Genomic DNA, 24352 nt, shown 5'->3' with positions numbered 1-24352 from the left:
AATATTTAATATCTACTACTATTTTTTTGTTTAATATATTTAAAATGTATAAACAGAGAGGATATCTCTCTGGTATAAAGTAGTGTCGATCTTTTTGGCGCCAATAAAAGTGGCGGGAAATAACGTATCAGTAAGGCCAACCTTGCAAAACCATTTTGGAAATGTCTTTTATCGAACTGTCAATGTTTGAATTATTTTTAACTTGTAAAAAGCGATTGTCTCGAAATTCCGTCGTTTTCTGTGAAGCTGTAATTAGTATTTACGTATAATAAACACCTTTAAAAGGAACAGATTTGTTGCACTATTTAAATAATGTGTGGAGACAGAGGACTGCAGAGGACTCTCTTATTCCAGATAACTCTGTGGCATTGGATGAGCTCGTCCATCTACATTTCATAATATCATAAACACACATAAACAGCAAGGTCGAAATAGTTCCCTTTGATTTCGGAGTATCGTTACTTGTCGCGAACGTTTCAAGTTAAGTTTATTATTGTTGAAAATGTATTCGCTCACTGAAGGATCGATAGATGTAAGTTTCGAAATATATTTCGTTCCTAACAAATTATTTGACTTCTTCTGTATTTACTTCTAGAAAATTATGAGCGGCGTGGATGTTGATAAGCCGGTCTTACAAATCCTGGTAAGCATTTCATATGTATGTGTAACGATTTAAATCGATGACATTATTAATGTTTATTCTGTATGTACAGGGAAACAAAAAATTAGCAAGCTCGAACAGTGGAGAACGCTACAGGCTGCTTGTATCCGATGGAAAGAGAATAAATTCATTCACAATGCTGGCCACACAGTTAAACACAATGATAACAGATAATGTGTTAACTGACTATACTATTTGTCAGATAAACAGATACGCAATCAGCATGGTCAACAATGCTGGAAAACAAAAGTAAACAATATTCATTTTTTATGTAGTGCTTCACAACTTATCATATTATTTTAATTGATATACAGCTTGTCAAATCTAGCTGTGCGGTTGACCAAAACTTAGGAATGCGTAGAAAAAAACGAAGACCGCACTCAATGAGAGAAGGATGCAACATGTGAACAGTAAGGTACACACTTTGTCAAAAGAGCGTACTGTCCATTATTTCTTACAGCAGTAAACATAGAAAACAACTGTTTATATGTTTGTGTGAATACACTTGCGTCACTTTACTTTTTAACTGAACTGTCGCCACGTGCATCGTTTAACAGGTGACGATCAGTTCTCTATCGTTGCGAAGTTCCGCCTATTTACCATTGCGCAGCGGGGTCATTTCCCCTTGCGGGGGTCATTCAGTCGCACAGCTAGATTCGACAATCTGTACTCCAGTCTTTTACAGTGAATGATTTTGTGTGTTCTCTAATTTAGACGCGTGATGGTGATATTAAATATAGAAGTAAAGGTTCCCGGTGATCAGGTTGGTCACAAGATTGGAAACCCAACCAATGCAGAACCTGAACCTGATTCTAAACCAGCGCAATCAGCACCGCTTACAAGACCTTCGCCACAAAAAAAGAATGGTAGTATTGAATTAGTAATATGATTTGTACAGTTCTTATGAGATAACAATAATTGCAAGTCTTATTGTTGTTTCGATAGATTTCATGCAAAAACAAACTTCAAATCCTGCTTCCACCAATGACATATCGACAACTCCAATTGTTGCTCTGAGTCCTTATCAAAATAGGCAAGTATAAACTACGTTATCCCGTAAGTCTCGCCGTTTTTTAACAGAAACCTTAAATACAAAATAGTTTTACAGGTGGGTAATAAAAGCACGAGTTGTCAGTAAATCCGATATCAGAACCTGGAGTAATTCTCGTGGTGAAGGAAAACTATTTTCCATGGATCTGGTCGATGAGAGCGGGGAGATTAGGTGTACAGCGTTCAAAGATCAGTGCGATAAATTCTATGATATGCTTGAGGTATTATTTTAGGTATAATATGCTCTCCGCAACAGTAAAAAGCTCGGGTCTAACACAGAGAATACTGTATCGCTGTTGCACATTCTTCAAATCTTAATACGAAATATGTATTACAGATTGGAAAAGTGTATTACATTTCCAGAGCTACTTTAAAAACAGCGAACAAACAGTTCAACAATTTGAGAAACGATTACGAGATGACTCTAACTGGAGACTCAGAAATCATTCCATGCCACGATGCTGGGAATGATATTCCTTCTCTTCAATTTGACTTTGTGCCGATAAAAGACGTTGAAATTAAAGAGAAGAACGATATAATAGGTACTTGAATGATCGTTTGATTGTGATTCATTAGTAGACTGTGGATATTATGCATTTACGACAACAATGAGTAGATGCAACTTGACACAGAATTCATTAGTGTGTATTGCTTGTATTGCATAGTAATAAATTACAGATATTTTGGGAGTGGTTAAGTCCTGCGGTGACGTACAATCGCTGACATCGCGAACCACGGGCAGAGAAATGAAGAAAAGAGATGTTAATCTTGTCGATGAAACTAACACAATGGTGAGTTACCTTTAACGATGAACAACTACCTGCAGAACAGCTACCTACCCTCCAATTTCGGATATTGTATATTATGTATCTTCAGGTCACTCTTACGTTGTGGGGCTCGCAAGCCGAGACCTTTGAAGGGTCCACGAATCCACTGTTGGCGATCAAAGGAGCACGAGTCGGTGAATTCAATGGCGGAAAAAATCTATCTACTCTCAGTTCTTCCGTTCTCCAACTTGACCCAGACATTCCAGAGGCACATAAATTACGTGGTTGGTTCAACACAGTTGGTCGCAACGAGGAAGCGAAGTCACTGTCTAGAGCACTTGGAGGTGCTGGCGGTGCAAGTGGTCCATGGCTCACGTTTAAAGAAGCTAAGGACCAGGAATTAGGCTCCAAAGGCACTGATATATACACGGTGAAGGCAACCGTGAACATGATTCGTATCGAAAATGCTCTTTACAAAGCGTGTCCTTCAGATAGTTGCAAGAAGAAGGTAATTAGTTTTGTCAGCTTCATTTTATAACAAGGAAAGATCTGATTAATTAGCAAGTTGTATTCTACAGCTGATCGATCAAGCCAATGATATGTACAGATGCGAGAAGTGCGATAAAGAGTATCCCAATTACAGATACCGTTTGCTGGCTAGCGTGAGTATGATATTATAATTTTATTACCTTTTAGCGAACAAGATATTTATGGGTATTTAATCGTTCCAGGTGAACTTGGCAGATTGGTCAGAGAATCAATGGGCCTCTGCCTTCAGTGAAGATGCAGAAAAGATATTAGGCGCCACAGCTCAAGAACTTGGAGAATTACAGGAGAATGATAACGAGGCATATCTCGAGAAATTCGGTGATGCGACGTTCAAGAGTTTCATATTTAAAATAAGAGCCAAAGTAGAAGTATTCAGTGTAAGTTACTTACAGCAACATCAAATATAACTGTGTTGTACCAGGTTCGAATAGGTTCGGAATCTTAAAGTGATTCTTATTTGCAGGATGAACATAGATTGAAAGCCACTTGCATTAATATATCCCCGATGGATTACAAAGTGTACAACAACTACTTAATAACTCAGATCAAAGAGTTAGCTGGCATCGAAAAGGCTTGAGCATTACTTATAGTTACCTTACATGTATTTACAAACCAAGTATTTTCTTATATCGTTAATATCTTGTATATTTAATAAAGTCAAGCGTATCTTTTCTAAAATTGCGAAGACTTCTTCCAAGCAATTACAGAATGGACAATGTCAGCATTCTACATTTATTTATTACCTACGTCACTGACACAGTTTTACGTAGTTCACCATCAACTATTTCGATAGAAAGCGCGGAGAACCACCGACGAGTATCTCAACAAACAACAAACTGTATGAAACTCAAGTTTTGTTTATTCTGTTTTCATCTAGATACACCATTGTTCCGACCACGGTGCATTATACAGGTGTGCCGACTTCCCTCAAAAAACTGAGGCAGATGAGTAATTCTCTGGCCGCCGCCAGACGGTGCATGGTCCCAGGTACTGTACATGTGCGAATGAGATTGCGCTGCTGAATACATACACACAATCACACTCTTCGCACACGTACGGTACCTGGAACCATGCGCCGTCTGGCGGCGGCCAGAGAATTACGACTCATCTGCCTCCAAATTTCAGCATTACAGAGATGCTAAGTCGTGGTCGGCACACCTGTATAATGCACCGTGGTTCCGACTACTTGGAAACCATGATTTTTTGGATCAACGTTTTCAACTGTTCCAGATCGACGTTTGGCTGGGACTCGCAAAGTTCCGCGACGAGCTGTAACCTGAAATCGATTTTACGTCAGAGGAGTCAATAATAAGATGGATCAAGAGCGATCTTGAAATCGATTCTTACATGTTCCCACGTCCGCCAACACGCGAAGGAAGAGCGTTGCGCCTGATCGACTCATATACCTGGAAAGCAGAAAAATCTTGTTCAATTCGGAGCGTTGCGCGCTGGTTATACTTCCGAGCGAACTCTACCTGTAAACTTCGTTCGACGATGTTTTCGTCCGATCCGGCGACCCGGGCCGCAGAGTGAGCGAAGCTGCGCGACACGCTGCCGCTGGTCAGTCGATGCAGAAGCGTCAACGAATCGTTCTCATCGACGACGAACTCGAAAGTCTGCGAAGCAAAAAGACGAAGCAAGAATGGAGCCAGACGAACCGAGAATGTCGAGAGACTACAGGGTGGTTCACCAGATAATACCACCTCGATTTTCATCATTATGGTTATTCGCAGCGAAGAATGTTTTTACATATAAGGTTGAATGGTTTCGAGAGATGCATACTCTTTGATGTTGTGAGTCTAGTAAACGATTACCTGCAGTTCGATCAACGGCGTTTGGGGGATCATATTGAGAACAGCGTGCGCGTGGGTTGCTGTGAAAATGTGCGGACACTGTTCTCCCCTAGCCGCGAAATCGCTGAGCACCGCAGCGACCAGCGACCGACCGCTCGATTCTGTCGTTCCTCTCTCCAGCTCATCCGTGAGCACCACAGAATTGGCAGTAGACGCTTGGAGGGCCATGTTGATCTGAAATTGGAACGAACGACGATCGAATTGATTCAACAATTGCGAGAGCATTCTATGCCGAACCTGTCGAAGTTTTTGCAAAAAGGAGCTCGCGTTCAAACCGATGCTCTCCGTGTTCGATATTTGGGTCAAGATGCGATCGACTATTCCTATCGTGGCCGATTTCGCGGCCACGTATGAACCGATATGAGCCATGAATATCAGCAGCCCGATCTGTTTCAGGTAGACGCTCTTGCCGCAGGAGTTTGGTCCGGTCAAGACTTTGATCAGGCTTCCTCCGTTTCCGGATCGTACATCGTTCGGAACGAAAGTCGTCGAAAACTCGAGCAACGGATGCCGCGTTTCTTTCGCGTCGATCATTTTCGACCCTATTATGGTTGGCTTCGCGTAGTTGTAGTCGCGCGCCACCCTGGCGAACGCCATCAACCTACAACCCAAGCATCTCGCGAAAGATTGGTGTGTTTCAAGTACGAATGGATATAGGGAAGGACATGGGATATAGGATATAGAACATAGGATATAGGCTCTATTCCTATCACCGACTAGATATAAAGATAGACCTGTCATCATTCACGCGATTTAGACGACTTTATGCCAGAATCTTCATGCTACAAATAAACAAATAAGTCTATTTCTGTTCTGAATCGTTATTTCGCGTGCTGGATCGCTTCATCTGCATGCAAATGTGGGCCGCAAAAATAAATTGGATGATAGGTCAATCCTTATACCTCGTCGGTGATTCCATGTCCCATGCTGTAGATTGTAGATGGAGAACGTGATCTACATGTCAAGTTCCGCGCATTGATCGATCGCTCGCAGGATGGATCCCGCGTTCTTCTTCACGTATCGCGACAATTTCTGCACGATGCGATTCTGCCGAATCGCTATCTTCAGGATTATGTCTCCCACGGTCTCGTCCAGTTCTAAAACGAAGCAGTAAACGGCGAAAGTTGGAGAACAACGTTTCGGCGACACTACACCAACCTTTTGCCGAGAAGCTTTTGTAGTAGTGCACGTCATTTATGCTAAATTTGAACTCCAAGTCTGGGATTTCCACGTCCTCCGGTGGAGTTGGCTGCCATTGATTTATCGCCAGGACGTAACCGATGTTTGGCAAATAGACCATGTTGCAGCCGGTCACCGATGCAGGAAGATGTTCCCGCAGGTCCTTCTCCCCCATTTGCGTGAGCAGCTCGGGCAGGGTGCGTCGCGTCTGGTTCACTGACGAACGATCGGATTATTCGGGATCGGTTCCGCTGCAGCTAAGAAGGTGGGATCTTGCTTACGTTTGTCCAGCAACGGGTCCACGTTGGGCTTGACCACGAGCTTCCTCTCCCACCTGCTTTGCGCGAAGTCCACTATGTATTCGATAAAATATTTCACGTATCGCATTTCGTTGGTCACGCTGTTCGTGATGCGTCTGAAAATCTCGATTCCGCCGGTGTGCCTTTCGCACAAGTCGGCGATGCGGATCACGTGCGACACGGTCTGGAAAGAAAATGAGTCGGTGAACGGTTGTTCGGTGACGAGAACGAATCCGGGAGACAGAAAACGGAGATCTGGTGTTGCCGACCTTGTGGAGTTTGTGCCAATTGGAGGGTTTCGCTCGCGGTCCCGAGGAACAGGCGAGCACGGCGCTGGACAGGCGATCGACGTGATTCAAGCAGGACGACAAACTCTCGACGATGCTCTGATTGCTCGGATTCAGCAAGAATTCGACTGCGTTCAATCTTTCCTCGAGCAGCTTGGCATCGCGAGTTGGATGCTGCATCGTTTTCCAGAGAAACAGAGCGCCGGGCTTCGAGCGACAGTAACTCTTGAACAGGGAGAATACGCTGGTGCCGCCGCTTCTCGTACTCTGGCCAAATTTGAATAGGCTAGGATGATCCCTGTCTTGCACGATGTTCAGCGCTCTGTACGTGTCGTCGTCCACCATCACCAGATCTTGCCTGGACGGGTCCGGGCGCAACGAGCATAAAAATACGTAGGTATAAAAACGTGTAAGCCTTCAAAGGTACACTCTACAAAAAGATTTGGTCGCTTACAACGCCATGTGGCCGAGGGAAAGGAAAGTAGGCTTGCCGGATAGATCGAGAGTGATCTCGTTCCAATGTTTATCAATGAAGAGCAGCAGCAGCCCGAGTGCGTGGATCATGGCGGCGGACTTGAAGTTCAGGATACTGTTCAGGAAAGTGATCCTGTCGACGTTGCTCGCGTTCCTCGGCTCCGATGCCAATTGGAGGCACCTGACTCTGTGCGAGCACCGCTCGAAGCTGTGCTCCTTCTTGGAGACGATCTTCAAGTAGTCGTTGCACGGAACATCCTCCTCCGTGGCGGATGAACACGATCGCTCGGCATCTCTCTGCGTTGCTACCGTCACGATCGCTTTCTTCAAGGTGTTGATGAACGCGGCCGGCGAGCCGGCGATCGTCACCAAGTAACGCGGTTTGTACTGCCTGTACAACGCCTTCACTACATCGAAACTCTCCGGACCGTCGATTGTGTCATCCATCACGCTCAACCTGGACATCATGAAGTCGTAGCACGCGGCACCCAGCCAACGATTGTTCCTCCAGAGTGCCGTCAAAATTACCTGCCAGACGGACAAGCGATTAATTAATATACATGTGTAATATTTTTTTAAGTTCAACTTATATAAAATGATTAAGTGAACCTACACTGCTTTGCAGAAGGAAGAAGCGTCCGGCCATATTTAATAGAAAAGCGTAAAAAATTAAGAACACAGTAATAAGCTTTCAAAAAGGATTCCGTTGTTTAATTGAATAGTATTGAGAATATGCGTTATTGCGAATTATCTAATACTTTAAATGCAATAAATCTATCATTATACAATTTCTACATAAAGATATTGCTTGTCATATTATATATCTTATAATTATTGGATGCTCCTTCCTTTTGCACAGTAGTGTATATATTTATTTCGCACAACAATTCCAAATTTTTGTAATATTGATTAATAAAAACATTAATACAAATGATGATATTCAAATACATTATGTGTTCTACTAATTACATTGTGACGAATCACTTACTAATAATAAAAGAGTGTGTACTCATACATGAAACACACTTATATTATAAAAATGATATGAACCTATAATTATTTCGTTCACTATATGTACCCTACTAGCTATTATGTATACATATACTCACCTCGTTCGAATCTTCGGACACCTCCCTCGGGTAAGGCAAGTCGGAACTGATCGGATTCGAGGCTGCGGCAGTCTCGACCCTTGCTCTCGCGGTTTTGTTCGCGTTTGAAATCGCAGACTGTTCCTCCTCGTCGCTGCTCTCCGACAGCAAACCTTCGAATTCGGAGCGTCTACGAGCGAGCGTCGGATTAACGATAAAACGCGAAAGATGAGAGATTAACCCTTTGCACTCGGAGCTATTTCAACTCGAAAATTAAACATTTCTTCCGACCTAGAATAATTCCCTTCTTTCATTTTGTGGATATTAAGTTGATATAATACCTCATACAATTCGTAAATATTTAGTAATTGATTAGATATCAACATATTTAATAATATGAACAATATTGTGAATAATGGTACGTGGATTTACTGGTGACTCTGAGTCACCACTCGAGTGCTAAGGGTTAATGGGTCGGTCGAGTCAGCGACTTTCGTGGGGAACGAGGGAGAATATCGTAGAAGGTGTTGCTCGTACAGTAGGCCGATAGAAATCACTGATCGGCGAGTTCCACCGCTTTCGGTTCCGTTGTCGAACGAACCCGATGCTCCGCTTCCTAGAAATTCCTTCGTAGCGTCGTACATTTTGCGTTCAACGATTCGCAATTCAAACGACTCGAATCCGTTGGCTACTATGAACTTACCGTGAACGATTCCGTCGATCCACGCATGCGCCTGCGCACGCGCACGGTATAGGGTCGCTTTCGCGCGGCATCAAAGAGAAAATTCAAACGCAACGAAGTACTCTGTGTTTTATTGGAGAAAACGATGCAACAAACCGTAGTTTTACTGGTTCTATTGCTGAACGAAGCCGATGCTCCGCTTTCTAGACATTCCTTCCTGGCGTCGTACATTTTGTATTCAACGATGCGCAATTTAAACGACTCGTGTATGGACTTACCGTGAACGAATCCGTCGATTAACGCATGCGCCTGCGCACGCGCACGGGATAGGGTCGCTTTCGCGCGGCATCAAAGAGAAAATTCAAACGCAACAAAGTACTCTGTGTTTTATTGGAGAAAACGATACAACACAACGTCGTTTCACCGTGTTATCGTACAACGAAGAAATCTTGTATGCCAGAATGAGGGAGCTCGCGCGTTATCGCTCTAACGTCGATTCCTCGAATCCAGCGAGCAAGGCCAGACAGGTCTTCCGACGTTCGCGGTCTAGGAACGATCGACGAACGGCCGGACTCCAAACAGCGGACTCCGAAATCCAATCAACTCGGAACGGACGGCGGCGGCCGAGGATCGAAAGAAATGGGTCGGTAACTTCTCGTCCTCGTAAAGGGTCGCAGTCCGCTAAGCGCAAAGTCGTGCGCAGGGTTCCTCGGTCGTTTCGCCGGCTCCGGCTCCACCGGAGTCTCCTCTTCCGATGTAGCCGCATCTTCGCTTCGTTCCCGACTTGCCGACCTGCTCAACGTTCGTTCGCTGTTTTCGCCGAGATTCGAAACGCTCGCGCTCGAAGAGCGACCGAAGCGAAACGCCGCTCTGCCGTGTCGATCGGAATTGCGAACGCGAAAAGCGGTTCGCTCTTATCTATACCGAAGCGTCGTCGGATGACTAGAGGGGTTAACGTAAACTGGTGCGTATCTGTTGCTCGTCGGTCGAAATTCCCCGTTCCCTAAAAGAGAGCTTGCGCTTTGCGGATCGAGGAAAAACGACGGTATGCATGCGCGCGGGCGGTAGGTGCGTTTCGCGATCGGTCCTGATCGAGATCAAGGATTCGGAGGATCTCGGAGGCCGGGTGTTATCGAGGGTATCGTTGAACGTACCTAGATCGATGGGATTTCGTCTTAGCGGCAGTTTCTCTGGATTGCGGTCTCGTGTTCGGCTGTGAGAGTTCGCTGTCGCTGCTCGCGAAAGACGATTTAGCTATCAGCGCGCCGTGTGCGAAATCCTTCCTACGGAACGAAACGATCGCGAGATTAGCGAGCCTCGGTGGGCTAGATTAACCCTGTGCGATCGTCTCATCGTCTCGTCGCGCCGAGTTCGAGGAGGAGCACTCACCTGTAATTGTCAGATCTGGGAGTGGAGTCGGACGTTGTCGCTAGCTTGCCGGATTGGATGTTGAGGTCCACGAAAGCGGGAGAACTTTTCGGGATATCGCAAACGACCTTCGGATGGACGGTGGTCTGTTTGGTCTCGAGGTGCGACGACGCGTCCGGCGCCCAGTCGTAATAGTTCGGCCGGTAGCCGCTGGCTGGTTCGCCGCGACGTTGCTTCGAGTCGGAACCCGAACCGGAACCGGAGTCTCTCTTGCGACGAAACTCGTTGTTCCCGTCGAAATTCTTTCCCGGCGACGTCTTCAGGTTTCCAGCCGGCTGCCAGGTCGGCGAAGAGGCGGTGGAAGAGGGCGCGCCGTCCGGTTCCGCCCGCGGTGCCCGTGAACTGCTCCACTCCGCGCTCGTCGGGTTGCTATAATCGCGAAACTCGTTAGAAAGCTCGTCGACAGGGATCTCGAGTTACTTTCCGGGTCTTACTTGAAATTCTCCTCCATTTCCTTGAACAAACGCAACTGCTGCCTGATGCTCGCCTTCTCTTTCGCGCGTTTCCGCTGAAACTCTTCTTCCACTTTCTGCATGGCTTCCAGCTCGCCCTTCCTCTGACGTTCCTTCGCCTCGGCCTCCCTCGACAGCTTCTCAGCCAACCTGCGCCTCTCGATCTGCCGGACCGTCGACTGGAAAGTGAAGCGTCTGCTCTTCGAGCCGATCTTTCCTTGGTGCTTCGTCTCTTTGGACGTGGACGACGTTTCCCGACCGTTGGCGAGCCGAGGAGCATCTCGCGAACGAACGAGCGGCTCACGCCTCTGCTTGGACTCGCCGTTGACGAAGTTCTCCGCGGCTCCGGTCGTCCTCGGACGTCGCTTCGACGAGATGCAACGGTAACTCGTGTCCACGGCTTGTTCGACCTCTCTCGCGGAACTTTTCTCGCGATCTTTCTTCGCGTCGCCCGTCTCCGGCAAATACATGACGCGACCGCTCGGCGCCAAATACGAGAAGGACGGAGATATCAATCTTACGGGAAAGTCGTCCGCGAACCTTTCGATCTCTTTTTCGGTTTCCGCGTTCCTCTCCGGATTTCCCTCCGCCTCCTCCTCGTCTTCGTCGTCGTCGTCATCATCCTCGTCGTTGCCGTCGTCATCGTCGTCATCGTCCTCGTCCTCGTCATCGTTGTCAACGCCGCGACCGTCGACACCGTTGTCGCAACGATTCTTCGCGTCGCCAAGCTTGTCCTCTCGTTCGCGTGTCCCGATCGATTTCCAGCAGGACGAGGAGGACGAGAATCTCGCGACGTCGATCGCGATCGACTGTCCGTGCTGCAGCGAGGTCGGCGCGCTCGTCGACAAGAACCAGTTGTCGTCGAGAACGTCGTGCGAGTGTTTCCTTCGGAGCTCGTGGGCACCGATCCCGAACGCTCCCGACATCGATCTCTTCAGCTTCTTCAGCGAATTGAAAGTCGAAAGCTGTTCCCGCGTTCTCGACTCGGGCAACGCAAGGTGCGCTGCTCTGTGATCCTCGCGAGGCAAGGACAGGGAGAAGACGCGCGTCCGAGGATGATAGTTGAAAGGAGTGGCTAAGGGCAAGGACAAAGGCAGGGGCAACGGCGAGGGAGAATCGACGCCCGCGTCGCTGCTCGACTCGTCGTCGCCCAGATCCTGTTGCGGCGTCCAAGCTGGTCTCGTCGCGGACGTTTTCGGTCTGTTGATCGTGCTCACGTCGAACGAGTCGTCGTTTCCGGCTCCGGCGTCTCCGGATATTCCGGAATCGCCGGACTTGTCGTGCGAACTGCGAGGACCGGGCGCGTGCATTGGTGGCGGCGGTGGCGGCGGAGGTGGTGGCGGCGGTGGCCTCGAAAGTCGTTCGATCCTCTCCTCGAACATCGTCTGGAACGCGAACAAACCACGATTTTTCGCAATGACTTTGACCTTGCCTACCGACCGGAGATCCCTATTTCAGTAGTAAGAATTTAAGGATCCGCGAACACGGATCCGTTCGGCACGTTCAAGTTCGACAAATGATGCGTTATTATTTTTTGATCGAATTCTTTTCGACTGTTGATGTTAGAAGTGAGACGGTAATAAAGTCGCGGAAAATTGTTCGACGTTATATCACCGTATATTAAAATACACGCGTGAAATAAATACATACACGAGTTTCTCGACATTATAAAGTTGATTTTCGAGGTTGAAAAAATTATTTTCTAATAGCCCAATCCTTTCCGAATAAAACAAAAAAAATGTAGCTCAATCGGACAAACAGTTCCTGAGATAAAAATTCGTAAGTGGGGCCCGTTTTCGCCAAAATGGGCAAAAATTGAAAACTTCGAAGGCCTGTAATTTCTAAAAAAATTCGAAACCGACAAAAATGATGACTTAAACCCCCCCCCCCCCTAATTTCACAATGGACTACAACATATATTTCATTTAGAACAAAATCGGCGATGGTGCCTGCAAAAAGTGATCGATTTGGCATGGAATGACCCTATTGTCTCACTTCTAACATCAACAGTCGAAAAGCATTCGATCGGAAAACAATAACGCGTGAGTTGTCGGACTCGATCGCGCCGAACGGATCCGTATTCACGTACCGCGTGTACCCGTATATTTTAGTACACGTTCAAATCCGTGATCTCCAGTTGCAAGCGGGTTCTACCAACCGGCATCTCCTCGCTGGCGGTACTCAAGCTCGGTCCTGGCGTTTCCAGCGCGGAAAGCAACCTCCAAGCGGCTGACGGCGAGAACCGTGGGATCTCCAGCTGCTTCTTCGGCAAAGTCGGCCGCAACTTCAGCGAAATGTCCTCGGCAACGTTTCGCCCCTGAAACAATCAAACAAACGAACATGAACAGGGACACGCGAGAAGCAGAACTCGTAACGGACCAACCAGCTTACAGAAGTATCGTCCGTATCATCGGCCGTGTCCATGGAAGATCTGCCGTCCTCCGCGTCTTGAAACTCGGTCCGCCTTTCCCGCTTGTCTCGCTTCTCCCGCGTGCCGAGCTTCTCATGGTCCAACCTATGCCGGGACTCGTTTGGCGGTACCGACAGCTCGTTCATACCAAAGTAAAAGGTTTTCGGGGCGACGTGTGTGTATCTATCAACGAGGAAACGATTAGTTATCGGTCGATGTTGGGACAAACCGTAAGCGGAACAAAGACACTTACGGCTGATCGTGTTCTGGAGCTTGACGTTCTTCTGAAGCCATCGGATCCTGCTTGTCGTCTAGCAGGCATCGTCGAACGCGACCGCCATTAGTTGAATTGGCTGAATTAGCCGAATGAGCCGAACGGGCCGACTCCATCGCGCCATTCCACCGACTGGGATCCGAATTTTCCTTGTCTCCGAGCTCCTGTCGTCGCCTGGTTTGCTCGATCCTTCTCGGAATCCATTCTCGACCGTCGGCCGCGTCTTTCGTTAACCGCGACGGCAACGAACGATCGGACACGTTCCAATCGACCGCGGCGGTTCGATCGTTGCGAGCGGGATCGGGATTCGTCGCGCGCTTTCCCGATCGATCGTCGCTCGATCGGCGGCGGTCGTTGGCTCGATCGGACGATCCTTGAACGGTGTCGACGTTCCCCGGCTCGGCGAGGTTCGAACGACCGGACGGCTTACCGTGGTCCTCTACGGTCCGCCCGAGGTGTTTGTCGAGGTTGGTCGGTCGACCCCGAGATTTCGCGTGCTGAGAAACCCGTTCGTTCTCGATCTGGATCTCGATCGGAGGTCGGTCGGGACTTTGCGCGTCCGTCCGTTCGCCGGTCGTATCTCTCGAGCGAGAACGATCGAGAACGCAAGGGTCGGCAGCCTCGCAGCGGCGATCCAACGATCGTGTCTCGGCACCGATCGATGCCGGCTGATCGACGGTAATGGCGGGGCTGGTCGTGCACGCGAGTTTATCGCGCACTCTTCTGGCTACTTGGATCAGCTCGGCTTGGAACTCGGGACTGCTGACGCTTCTCCGGAGCGTGTTCTTTCCGTCGAATCGGTCCGTTGGGGATCGTTTGCGTTGTCGATGTCGGTCGACGTCGTCGGCGATGGCCTCGGTTTCGGCCACAGCTTCGGCTTCAACTACGGCTTCGGCGTCGGCTTCGGGAAGACAAGCGTGCGATTGACTCGGTTCGAGTTCACGATATCGCCGATTCTGCGCGTCGATGCCGGACAGGTGCCAGCCGACTCGCGCCTTCTTGGTTTCGGCCCGAGTTTTGAAGAGGCGCGACCTCCTCGGAGGTGGTTGGACGTCCCGCTCGTGGCGAAAGCGAGCGTCGACGTCTCGCTGACCGACCGAGATCGAAGTCGAAGTCGAGGTCGAGGTCGAGATCGGGTCGTTGGCGAGCTCCAACAGAGCGGTCGGCGGCGCGGGAGCTTTGTACTTTTTCCTGGCTTTGTATCGACTCTCGGCGCGATCCTTGCAATCTCTGTCGATCCGACGACGATTACACATCGATCGATCCTGTTCCCCGGCGAGCGGATTCCCGAAGCCCGATCGGTCCTGTATGTCGGGCGTGTAGCGCAGATCGGGTTCGCTCCCGAATCTCTTCAAGTCGGACGGCGTCGCGTCCGATCGTCGTCGATTCGCGTCGACCTGATAGCGGCAGCAAGCACGTTCGATCCTTGTCGATCGAGGCTCCGGGACGCGCGAGGCTGAAGTGCTCCTGCAACGGAACGGTCCGTCGCGATCGCGCTGAAACCAACCGCCCGACTCGTAAGCGTGCCAGCTTTTTCGCGACTGTGCGCGGAATGGTACTTGAAATGGTACGTGGAATGGTGCGTGGAACGATGAGTGAGACGTCGGTGCGTTTACCTTGGCGAGATCGCGGGACGACGCGAACGTCGGTGCTCTACGGCCGCTTATGGTCCCGCCGTTGTGGATGATGTTGCCGTTGTCTGTCGGTCGTAATCTCTGATTCGGTGGCTCCGGAAGGACCTTCCGCGCCGCCGCCGTCGCCGAGGCCGTTGTCTGAGAACGATGCCTGGCCAGCTCCCGCGGGAACGACTGGGACCAGCCGCGGTTCGTCTCCGGAATCGGTAGCCCGCTCGATCGGCTGGACGCCGTCTGTTCGTTTCGCGAGCTGCTACCATTGTTGCCCATCTTGTAGTTTGTCGCGACGCGTCTCGGTAGGGCGACTAGTTAGGAGATCCGCGACTCCTCCTCCATTCTGCACCTGTTGGCAATTCCTCGATTATTTCGCGGAAAGACAAGGAACGGAAACCGGAGCGTCCGTGATTTTCAGTCTGTCTCGAAGCGAAGCGAAACGACGGGTAATCGCGATACCGGCGATAACGGGTTTTACCTAACGGGTTCGAATTGGTTCGGGAAGCACGATCAATCGACGAACCGTCCAATCGTCGGAACGAACCAGTGGCTCCGGCATCGACTCGGATCGGATTTAGAAACGTAGCGCGCTTGTTGGAACGCGAACGCGAACGGGAACGGGAACGCGTAGGATGCGGCACCAGTATCTACAGGCACCGCGTTGCCAGTTCAGCGTCGACGTCGCTTCTGCGTTCGGGAACGGAAAAATTCGACGTTGCGTAAAGTCCGAGAGAAAGTTACGCGAGCGCGCATCCACCATCAGGGACCGATCCGCGTTTAGTTGGTTCCCTGTCGTCGACGTCACCACCGTTTTCGTCCGCTGAATCGAGCAGCGCGACCGCGATCGGATCGAATCGGATCGAATGAATCGGATCGGATAAGATCGGACAGGATCGGATCGGTTCGGATCGAGGTCGCGGTCTTCGCGCGAAAAAGAAAGTCTTCCTGGGGCGCGGACGAGCACGAGATCCGGTAAATCCGGTGAGAGCGGACGAGCCGCGACTCCCGTCAGCTCGTTTTTGCCTCCTCGTCGTCGTTCTCTCGTCGCTTTCTTCGACGCAGCAGCCGGTCGCACCTCTCGATGACCGAAATTCGTTTCACGAGAATCCATGAAAAAAAATATCAGAAACTCGGTAAACGAACGCGGAACCGGTCTTCTCCGCGAGTATAGAAATCGAGCCGTTCGACGAGAATCGGAAACGATCGCGGACGTCGGCCGCGATTCCGGCGCGGACGCGGACGGCACGCCTTTACGCGCTCCTAACTGGCACTAGGTCTACAGATCACGGACAAGCACGTACGAGTCCAATGCAAATACCGGACAACCGCGCCGCGCGTCCACGCGTGCACTCGAGGAGACATGCCGATCTCTACGACCTACATTCCCTTGGAAGGTTTCTAAAGATCGGTGTTGCGTAAAGAGACGATCCGGTGCGTCGACGTGAGACGAGACGAAACAAGATAAAACGAGAGGCGACACATCGAAGTATTCCACAGAGCTAACGGAGGTTTAGGGAGATCGGTCTCTGCGTTTCGAATCGCGCGCCCCGGAACGATCGAACCTGTCGTTCATTTGCTCTTACGATTAGACTCGGATCGTTGACTCGCGCCGTGGAACGCTTCGATAGTTTCGCAATCTCGAAACCATCCCAAGCGCGAATCTTCGCCACGATTTCTCTCGTAACGCCACGGATGCTGCGTTCCTCGATGTCGCAGCTAGCTCTCGAACCTTGGGAGGTCGCGTCGTTCAAACCAATTTTCGACGAGATGGAAAGGAACGGGTTAACGAAACGAGACTAGAGATCCAGATCGCTAAACGTGTTCCCGCGATCAGGAATAACTCGCGAACGCGAGCAGATGAACAAAGAGAAGGAGCAAAACGTCCGACCGGTTATCGTTTAACCGGCCGTAATAGTTGCCTCTTGTCTCTTGCTCGCACCGGAATTCCGATTTTTTCCATTTACTCCGTTCTCGCGACCGACCGTCTAGCTCGAACTTGTCTCCGCGAGCGTGTGCCTATACGTACTCGTCGAATTCGCTTAGACTGGACGCATCGACTGCGACCGAATCGAAACGATTCGTCGGCTAGAACGGAGTTATCCGTTGCTGCCCCTCGGTGAAACGGGTCGGACGAATTTCCCCGTAGCTCGGGGCAAATGCTTCGCGTTCCGCCGACTCGACCTCGACAAAAAGCTCTTTGCTCGTCAAACACGAAGCTGTCGAGGCCGAGAGCGCGCCTATTCTTCAAGTTGGAGATCAGTCTGTTTGAATCCGGTCTGCCGTGTTTTACAAAATGTAAACGGATTAGTCGATCGTCATTAATTTCACCGTTTCGATAATAAAAAAGAAAGAAAACGGAACAATTGCGCGAGACGCGTACCGAACAGGACGATGACGGGAACAAGAAGAGAATGGGAAGGAGAAGGAGAAGGAGGAGGAGGAGGAAGAAGAAGAGTGGGGCAGAGAACGGCAGGTTGTCAAGAACCAGCACGGATGGGTTTTATTCGCGAAGCATGTGGGTCAGGCGCAATCGCGCAAGTGCACCGTGACGCACCCATTTCTCTCGCACCTGTGCGCATGCGCTTCACCCAACACGATCCTAGAAGTTGATCGACGATCGAGCAAAATAAAGCGGTGTCGAACGATCTAGGCACCGAAATGAAATTTTTGTCGGACAAGTCGTTAACAGAACGACGCCGCCTTCGGCTTTCGTTTCCTGTCATTTCCCGACGTTGATAGAAACCGGCGAATGTAATTTCACAGGAATTTCGGTATGCGGAAGGAAAGCTGCGAGTCGAGTCGCGTCGAGTCGAGTCGAGGCGTAGCGAGGGCAATGATTGAACGAAAGGAGGAGAGAACGGTAGGGATCGAGCGGCGGTAGCGGTAGAACGAACGTCCTCCGCATTCGCGTCTGGATCCCTGCCAACCTCTATCGCGGGGAAACGGCTGATTACGGGACGTTGGAGAGGACGAGTAGACGCGCAACCAACGACGCAGATATGAATAGAGATGTTTCTCCATCTATCTTTACAGTAATGTTCGTAATTCGCGAACAAACGCTTGTTAGATTCGAGGAATGCAAAGAGCGCGAGCAACGCGAACCGACAGGGCACCCTTAACGGCGACGGCGACGGTAACGGAGTCGGAGAAACCGCGCGAACCAACGAAAGGTGAAAGTTGCCGGCGCATACGATCGCGGGTCCGGCTGCGACGGAAAAGGTGGCTGAAATTCGAGCGTGGAAACAACTACGTGGAAGGTGTTATCCCAAAAACATTCGACACGCGGTTCGTCTGCACTTTCTCCTGTAGCGGATCCCCGATGCGCGCGAGTTCGGCGCGAATCGCACGGGATAATGACGACGACGCGCGACGGTCTCGCGAAACGAAAGGAATCGGTGACGACGCGGCGAACGCGACGGGATGGGACGGAACGGTTCGCTGACCGTGAGGACGCAAACGCATTCTCGGTGAAACCGAGGAAAAGACGGTGAATTTGCGACGCGTGAGATACCTGTGCGTTAATTGGAGACGCAGCGGCGAAAGCACGTATCGCGCGCGAAACTCTACGTATTCCGGGAAACGAAGACCGCGTAGTTCTTTGAATACGATCGTTCAATCGATAGGACGACAGAATTCTATTGGACAGAAAAGACAGAAACAGTCGTTACAACAGGGAGGACCGCTATCGGAATTTTCTCGTAGCTAAGAGTTCCGCGCTTCCATCGTCATCGCGAAGAAACTTGCTCAAACTCGAAAACGTTATTGGGAAGGCATGGGAGTTGCGTGATCGCGATGCTGCGCAACGCTACGCTACAGGGAACAGCACGGCACAGCACGCGTTCGAATAACAGCGTAAGGTTCTGCGAGAAAAAGTTGCCAGGTTTCTGGTATGCTCGTTACTAGTTCGCGGAGCTGGCGTAACAAAGATCGTAATCGCGCGTTTTCGCGATTCTCGTAACCAGCAAACCGTTCGAGTCCGTGTAGGCGCGGCTATCGGCTCGACGCTGGACCTCGCTTTGCCGAGATCGAGTGTAAACAAGGCTCGCGCACGCGGTTTTGCTAGCAGCTGGAACGTCGAGCGCGCGGAACATAACGGGTCAACGTCACGCCGCGTGAACCTCTTTCCGATTTCGCTTGCGAGCCATTCCGTTCTTCCTTCCTTCCTTCCTTTCTTTCGTTTCTTCTGTTCTTCCTTCATTGAAAACTAACGCGAAGTTGAAACGAAAATTCGGTTGAATGGAGAACAGTTTTCCGGAAGACTCGTACGGACGGCGTGAGAAAACGAAAGAAACGAAGGGTGGTAAACGTGTCCGCCGCTTTCGTTTCGCCGCGCGCTCAACGAAATTCCACGCATTGTCTTCGAACGAGAACGCGTTTTCTTCCGCGAGCATTGTTTCGCGCCGCGAAATCTAGCGTGTTTCGCTTCCGTTTCCGGCTCACGAACGCGTTGTAATCGGCGAATCGCGACCAATTTTGGATCCGCGATCTCACCTTGCTCGCGAGATTCGAAGAAAGGCCCGCTATCTAGATCGGCGAGCGAAATCGCGCTTGAAAAACGAAACATCGTACACACCGATCGTCGACTCTCCTAGCTTGTGGTTCCACTTTTCTTCTGATCGGGGAAATCGGCTCGTGGTTCAACGCGAGCCATCGGTCGATGTCATTTCGAGCCGAATCGGATCTTCCTCTCGAGCATCGGAGCACCGAACGATCTCAATGGGTGATCCATCGATCGTGCGGTCACTCTTAAACGGCGAATTATCCACTCCGCATCCGATATTTCTTTTCCCAAACACTTCAACACCCGCGGGTTCGCGGTCGCGCTCGTGTCCGCCGCCTAAAAACCGATTTCTTCGATTAAAGAATGCCGCGACACTTCGACGGTACTTTTCCAGTACTATGGTTTACGGTACGACTGTGATACTATCGGGCCTACTTTCGAATATACGACGGCGAACGGCGAACGGCGAACAGCTTGCCTTTTTCCGTCTTTTTAGCGTCGAAACACACCAGTTCGCGAGAGTTGTGCAAACATTAGAAATTCGCGCGATTACTGAGAACCAGAAGGGAGAAGGAGGAGCAGGAACAGGACAGGGGGAAGGAGAAAGAAAAAAAAGGAGAATGAAAATCAAAGATGCGAAACGGTACAACGTATCGATTGCTCGACGTCTCGGAGAGGAGTGCGAATCGCTCGCTCCCTATCCTCGAGCTCGAGCCCGAGCGCGACGCGAAATCAGGACTGTACGGCGACCCTCGAATCCCCACCCGTAAATCCTCGATCCACGGCTCAAAAACCATTCTCCTACCTTCGCTCTAACTTTACTTACCTACTCCTACCTATCTTGCCCTATTCCCCACTACCGCGGAACGCATCCCATTGCTATCCCACCGCCCCTCTCTATCACCCCGCTCAGAGAGGAACTCCTTCCTCTCCGCATTCCTTTCGATGCCGATGCCGATGCCGATGCCAATGTCAGAGCTTCTGTTCGAGAATCGTTTCTCGTTCGAACGGGATACACCCGACTCGCTTCCAACGTCGTTTTCTAGTCATCTTAAAATTATCCTTTTTTTCCCCGAGTCGGCGAAACATTTAACGCCACCCTGTAAACTGACCTAGAAACTAACCAGCTTGAACACCCGGTACTATATGTTTGTAAATATACATATAATAGCTGCAAAAGTTTATACGATATTTATTTTTCAAACAAGTAGCATCGGGGACACGATACACACTTCGATCGAAGGTGTCTCGCAAGGGCTTAGAAATCTATGGTTTTGCTCTATGTACAAGTCTGTTCTATCGGATCTAAATTATTTATGAGGTGGCCACGTCCACTGATGACGAGGAGCTTCCTCCACTAAACTTTCCCATGTTTTCCAATTCGTCATCTGCTCCACCAAGTTTAACTCCTTCTGCGCTTGCAATATAAGCTCTTCGACCTGGCCGCAACCTATCTTATCCTCTATGGTAGACACGTCCTCATTCTGTAAATTGTAAAACATCCTATTAAGCTATCACGTTTGCACGAAAATGCAATGCCGAACATCAATAAACGGTTTGTAACGTTACCTGTTCTACAATACTATTTCTTTCTTTGATCAGTGCTTCTGTGTGTCTTTTATAAGCAGATTCTGACGGTAGTCCAGCTAAAGCTTTCATAATTCTCGTGTACAACAAGGTTAGATCGCGACGGGGATTTTCGGCTACAGCGAGACCCGTCAGCCCTGTCGTCTAAAATGGAAATGTACTGTCAACATGCGAACCATTCACCGAACCAAACAACGTATTGTCATTGAAGCGGTTATGTTTCGAACGATCCTTGATCATCGTTCGATCGAGAATTTCGAAAGCAGCTTGCTTTCGTTGATCTTGACAGATGCGTTACCTTCTTTAATAACTTTGCCATGATCGTTGTCGTAATTTGATCGAACTCCGATTACGCGATCAACCTCTAACCAAATTCTACGCTTAACCTAACCTGGCGAGGAGTATTTCGATTGGTGATGCTGTCTCCATTATGTTTCCATGAAGTATAAACGTGCACGTATATAGACGAGCGTACCTCCGAATCAGAATTCACTACGCGTCTTGTATCGGAGTATTCGATGGTCATGCTTTATTCTTGGAAAAACTCACGAATGCCGCGCAACTTGCGATTAAATGTATCTCAGGTTTTTCAAGTTGCTGTAAAGCTCAGCTGTTGCAATTTTAATAAATGTTTCATCTCGGAATCACTACTTACAAAGTAACTTCGTATTCGTACCGTTGGATGGTAGCACAAGCTCCCTTAAATTACCGATTAGACCAATCGCCGCGTATGGCGTCGTCTCTTCTTACTGAAAATACTTGAAAATTCGGGATTGATCACATGATTTTCTTTTCGCAGACAACAGTCAGTCGAAAAAATTATGTGTTTATGTAAATAAATGTTTTTTCTCCTATCACATAAACTTTAGTTTCCAAGGCATTTCCGGAGACACCTGTACGATCGATCAACGATCATACAAACCTCCGTATAAATAGAGTTGCATTATCAAAAATTATCTGCCACCGCCTGGAGCCTGACCCTGTTAAACATTAAACTCAAAGAAATGATCACGGATTGAATCTTGATCATAGTCCATTCGTATCTTCCTCCGCCTCGTTCGCTGAATCCTTCCCTAGATTATAATCCACGTCCTAGTTTCTGCTTCCTAGAATCTTTCCTACTACCTATTGTTATGCATTCCACCTTAGAACGTTGTGGTTTTGCTGGTCTGCTGGTCCACTTGCACCCAAGTGTGTAATTGTACAAATAGTCGATACAGCCTGACTCCAAACTTTGGGGATCATCGGTAGCCACCTACAGAGGTCTTTGTTTTGACTTTTTAAATTAAATAAAATCTCCCTTTCATTTGAACTAATTTTAATTTCGTCGATTATACCTCGTCGATGATTAAATATTAACGAAATTTCAAAAATTTCAACCATTATCGCTAGTCGATAGGACTCTAGTGATAAATTAAGTATTGTACATACTAAACGTATTGGATCATTGACTCGCAACTTCTAGCCAGAGGAGTAAGTTGTAATAAGGAAATCTTGTTCAAAGGTAGAACATTTATTTGTATATTTTTACGAAAAAATGGTGTTTATCGGTTAGACTTGGCGACACGTTCAAGCTCGTCCTTCTTTTTGATCGCGTATGAATTCGACGAACCTTTCGCTGCGTTGATGAGTTCATCAGCTAAACATTCCGCAATTGTTTTGATATTACGGAAGGCAGCTTCCCTAGCTCCGGTACACAGTAACCAGATAGCTTGATTCACACGTCTCAATGGAGACACATCGACTGCCTGTCTCCTAACTGTACCAGCACGACCGATACGCGTAGAGTCTTCCCTCGGTCCAGAATTAATGATAGCCGTCACAAGAACCTGATCGAAATTTCCAAAAATGAATATATGCATGTACAAGATAAGAAAACAGATACAAAAGTATTACTTACTTGCAGAGGATTGTCACCCGTAAGAAGGTGAATAATTTCAAAGGCATGTTTCACGATTCTCACGGCCATTAACTTCTTGCCATTATTTCTACCGTGCATCATTAACGAGTTCGTAAGACGTTCCACTATGGGGCACTGAGCTTTCCGAAATCGTTTTGCTGCGTAACGTCCAGCAGAATGTGGCAAATACTTTGCATTCTTCTCTTTGACGGCGATATAATCTTGTAGCGACATATCGTTTACTTGTACATCGTCGCAATTCCATCGACCGAATAACTTGATTTCTGGTAATTCAGCAGAAAGCGTCACCTGTAAGGCTGTCGCAGTGGGAACCACCACGTCGTCAAACGTTTCCATGTCTGCCATGGTTTATCTGTAAAAACATTCACGACATTCAATTCTACGTGGAACAAATCGAATAGAAGTCTTGTACTACAAATACTATACAAGATAAATAAGAAATAACGTCGAGAGGAAAAGTCAATTATACACGTAGCCAACACATTATTTATAACTATCTGATCGTGTTGTGTACATATCAAGAAAATTAAATACAAAGAAAATAGAATCGTGCGTGGAGCATCGTTTTTGTAAAAGATTCGAAAACATCGAATAAAGCTTCTTTATGTCAGATGTCAATGAACAAAACGTATCCTCCACGAAAAAAGTAAGCGTAAAATTTATCCAACCGGAGTAGAAACTTTTATCGGTCAACGTTATATCGAAGAACTTTTTCTAAAGCCCACGTGTGAAATACGATTTATTCCGAGGTGAAAATTTTATTCGAATAAACACTTTTTCAAAGTTCTGTTGATACAAATGCTATGAAAACCGTGGAGACATGTGGCCATGTGGTTACGCGGATTCTAGTAACTCTTCTGTTTCGTATCTTTCGCAGCATAAAAGAACATTTACAATCACTGGAAATCTTCGAAGATTCGGCACGCTTTGAATATATTTTTGATCACAGAACCGGCAGGAAAATCCGAGTAACATTCGAATTTCTTACCGCACACTTACGTTCACGTCTTCGCTGGAATAAGCGTGAACAGGAAAAGGCCATGACAGTGATGGCGCTTCGATCAGTGATTACCGGATTTCGATCGCGCTAGTCAATTTCGATACAGGACGCAATTAGAATTCGTGTTTCTGGCGTGTCTCGATAACGTCGAAGCGACAGAATTTATTCTAGAAATAGTGTTGATCGTTTAACCGTTCGAACTCGTTCCCCGCGATAGTTGTGTAACAAGAAAAACTATACGGATCGAAAGTCCTTCGTTTGA

The 24352-nt window shown here is 48.4% G+C and overlaps 5 protein-coding genes across 13 annotated transcripts; 1 reads left to right on the top strand and 4 right to left on the bottom strand.

Annotated features, from left to right (window-relative positions):
• The first annotated feature begins 372 nt into the window (after positions 1-372).
• Positions 373-3760, top strand: Rpa-70 (replication protein A 70). The gene is made up of 12 exons (XM_076428044.1): positions 373-532; positions 596-643; positions 714-910; positions 1376-1527; positions 1607-1694; positions 1770-1932; positions 2049-2253; positions 2390-2502; positions 2588-2986; positions 3057-3140; positions 3210-3404; positions 3491-3760. The coding sequence occupies exons 1-12, from the start codon at positions 503-505 to the stop codon at positions 3602-3604; spliced, it is 1788 nt and encodes a 595-aa protein (XP_076284159.1). The 5' UTR covers positions 373-502; the 3' UTR covers positions 3605-3760.
• On the bottom strand, positions 2896-9004 carry LOC143210827 (mutS protein homolog 5-like). Of its 2 annotated transcripts, XM_076428043.1 has the most exons (11): positions 8229-9004; positions 7100-7647; positions 6628-7003; positions 6341-6542; positions 6039-6275; positions 5839-5977; positions 5118-5481; positions 4842-5054; positions 4503-4643; positions 4375-4433; positions 2896-4303 (listed from the first exon to the last, which is right to left on the bottom strand). In XM_076428043.1, exons 2-11 carry the CDS (start codon positions 7585-7587, stop codon positions 4210-4212), a joined length of 2313 nt encoding a protein of 770 aa, XP_076284158.1. In that variant the 5' UTR covers positions 7588-7647; positions 8229-9004; the 3' UTR covers positions 2896-4209. The 2 variants fall into 2 exon arrangements, with proteins under 2 accessions (XP_076284158.1, XP_076284157.1); XM_076428042.1 differs by having other exon boundaries at positions 4842-5481.
• A 250-nt stretch (positions 9005-9254) lies between these two features.
• On the bottom strand, positions 9255-20611 carry LOC143210823 (uncharacterized). 6 transcript variants are annotated; one of them, XM_076428031.1, is made up of 9 exons: positions 20409-20611; positions 19655-19918; positions 13433-15430; positions 13161-13362; positions 12928-13086; positions 10752-12154; positions 10279-10686; positions 10044-10172; positions 9255-9681 (listed from the first exon to the last, which is right to left on the bottom strand). In XM_076428031.1, exons 3-9 carry the CDS (start codon positions 15355-15357, stop codon positions 9489-9491), a joined length of 4419 nt encoding a protein of 1472 aa, XP_076284146.1. In that variant the 5' UTR covers positions 15358-15430; positions 19655-19918; positions 20409-20611; the 3' UTR covers positions 9255-9488. The 6 variants fall into 6 exon arrangements, with proteins under 6 accessions (XP_076284146.1, XP_076284145.1, XP_076284149.1 ...); XM_076428030.1 differs by lacking the exon at positions 20409-20611 and adding an exon at positions 20018-20361; XM_076428034.1 differs by lacking the exon at positions 20409-20611 and having other exon boundaries at positions 13433-14949; positions 15070-15430; positions 19655-20360.
• Positions 20612-20758: 147 nt separating this feature from the next.
• Nd-13b (NADH dehydrogenase (ubiquinone) subunit ND-13B) lies at positions 20759-21629 on the bottom strand. The gene is made up of 3 exons (XM_076428072.1): positions 21468-21629; positions 21152-21313; positions 20759-21066 (listed from the first exon to the last, which is right to left on the bottom strand). The coding sequence occupies exons 1-3, from the start codon at positions 21486-21488 to the stop codon at positions 20893-20895; spliced, it is 357 nt and encodes a 118-aa protein (XP_076284187.1). The 5' UTR covers positions 21489-21629; the 3' UTR covers positions 20759-20892.
• A 1034-nt stretch (positions 21630-22663) lies between these two features.
• On the bottom strand, positions 22664-24222 carry Rps5a (ribosomal protein S5a). Of its 3 annotated transcripts, none has more exons than XM_076428064.1 (3): positions 24090-24222; positions 23070-23442; positions 22664-22998 (listed from the first exon to the last, which is right to left on the bottom strand). In XM_076428064.1, the coding sequence occupies exons 2-3, from the start codon at positions 23433-23435 to the stop codon at positions 22714-22716; spliced, it is 651 nt and encodes a 216-aa protein (XP_076284179.1). In that variant the 5' UTR covers positions 23436-23442; positions 24090-24222; the 3' UTR covers positions 22664-22713. The 3 variants fall into 3 exon arrangements, with proteins under 3 accessions (XP_076284179.1, XP_076284178.1, XP_076284180.1); XM_076428063.1 differs by having other exon boundaries at positions 24079-24198; XM_076428065.1 differs by having other exon boundaries at positions 23985-24124.
• Between the last annotated feature and the right edge of the window lie 130 nt (positions 24223-24352).

Source organism: Lasioglossum baleicum, chromosome 7, assembly GCF_051020765.1.
Source record: "Lasioglossum baleicum chromosome 7, iyLasBale1, whole genome shotgun sequence".
Lineage (NCBI taxonomy): Eukaryota > Metazoa > Arthropoda > Insecta > Hymenoptera > Halictidae > Lasioglossum > Lasioglossum baleicum.
The sequence above is the reverse complement of the archived record's forward strand: the minus strand, read 5'-3'. Positions and strand labels throughout refer to the sequence as shown.

Excerpts from the sequence above, each read along its gene's own strand:
- Rpa-70 (XM_076428044.1), top strand. The coding sequence starts at position 503 with ATGTATTCGCTCACTGAAGGATCGATAGAT. Across the intron at positions 2,254-2,389 it reads AGAGAAGAACGATATAATAG|ATATTTTGGGAGTGGTTAAG; the intron begins GTACTTGAATGA and ends AATAAATTACAG. Across the intron at positions 2,503-2,587 it reads TCGATGAAACTAACACAATG|GTCACTCTTACGTTGTGGGG; the intron begins GTGAGTTACCTT and ends ATGTATCTTCAG.
- LOC143210827 (XM_076428042.1), bottom strand. The coding sequence starts at position 7,587 with ATGATGTCCAGGTTGAGCGTGATGGATGACACAATCGACGGTCCGGAG. Across the intron at positions 7,004-7,099 it reads TCCCTCGGCCACATGGCGTT|GCAAGATCTGGTGATGGTGG; the intron begins GTAAGCGACCAA and ends GGACCCGTCCAG. Across the intron at positions 5,978-6,038 it reads CAAAAGCTTCTCGGCAAAAG|AACTGGACGAGACCGTGGGA; the intron begins GTTGGTGTAGTG and ends GCTTCGTTTTAG.
- LOC143210823 (XM_076428031.1), bottom strand. The coding sequence starts at position 15,357 with ATGGGCAACAATGGTAGCAGCTCGCGAAACGAACAGACGGCGTCCAGC. Across the intron at positions 13,087-13,160 it reads ATGATACGGACGATACTTCT|GGGCGAAACGTTGCCGAGGA; the intron begins GTAAGCTGGTTG and ends TGATTGTTTCAG. Across the intron at positions 12,155-12,927 it reads CCGCCAGCGAGGAGATGCCG|ACGATGTTCGAGGAGAGGAT; the intron begins GTTGGTAGAACC and ends TTCGCGTTCCAG.
- Nd-13b (XM_076428072.1), bottom strand. The coding sequence starts at position 21,488 with ATGGCAAAGTTATTAAAGAAG. Across the intron at positions 21,314-21,467 it reads TGGCAAAGTTATTAAAGAAG|ACGACAGGGCTGACGGGTCT; the intron begins GTAACGCATCTG and ends TTTCCATTTTAG. Across the intron at positions 21,067-21,151 it reads GAAATAGTATTGTAGAACAG|AATGAGGACGTGTCTACCAT; the intron begins GTAACGTTACAA and ends TACAATTTACAG.
- Rps5a (XM_076428064.1), bottom strand. The coding sequence starts at position 23,435 with ATGGCAGACATGGAAACGTTTGACGACGTGGTGGTTCCCACTGCGACA. Across the intron at positions 22,999-23,069 it reads CGGGTGACAATCCTCTGCAA|GTTCTTGTGACGGCTATCAT; the intron begins GTAAGTAATACT and ends AATTTCGATCAG.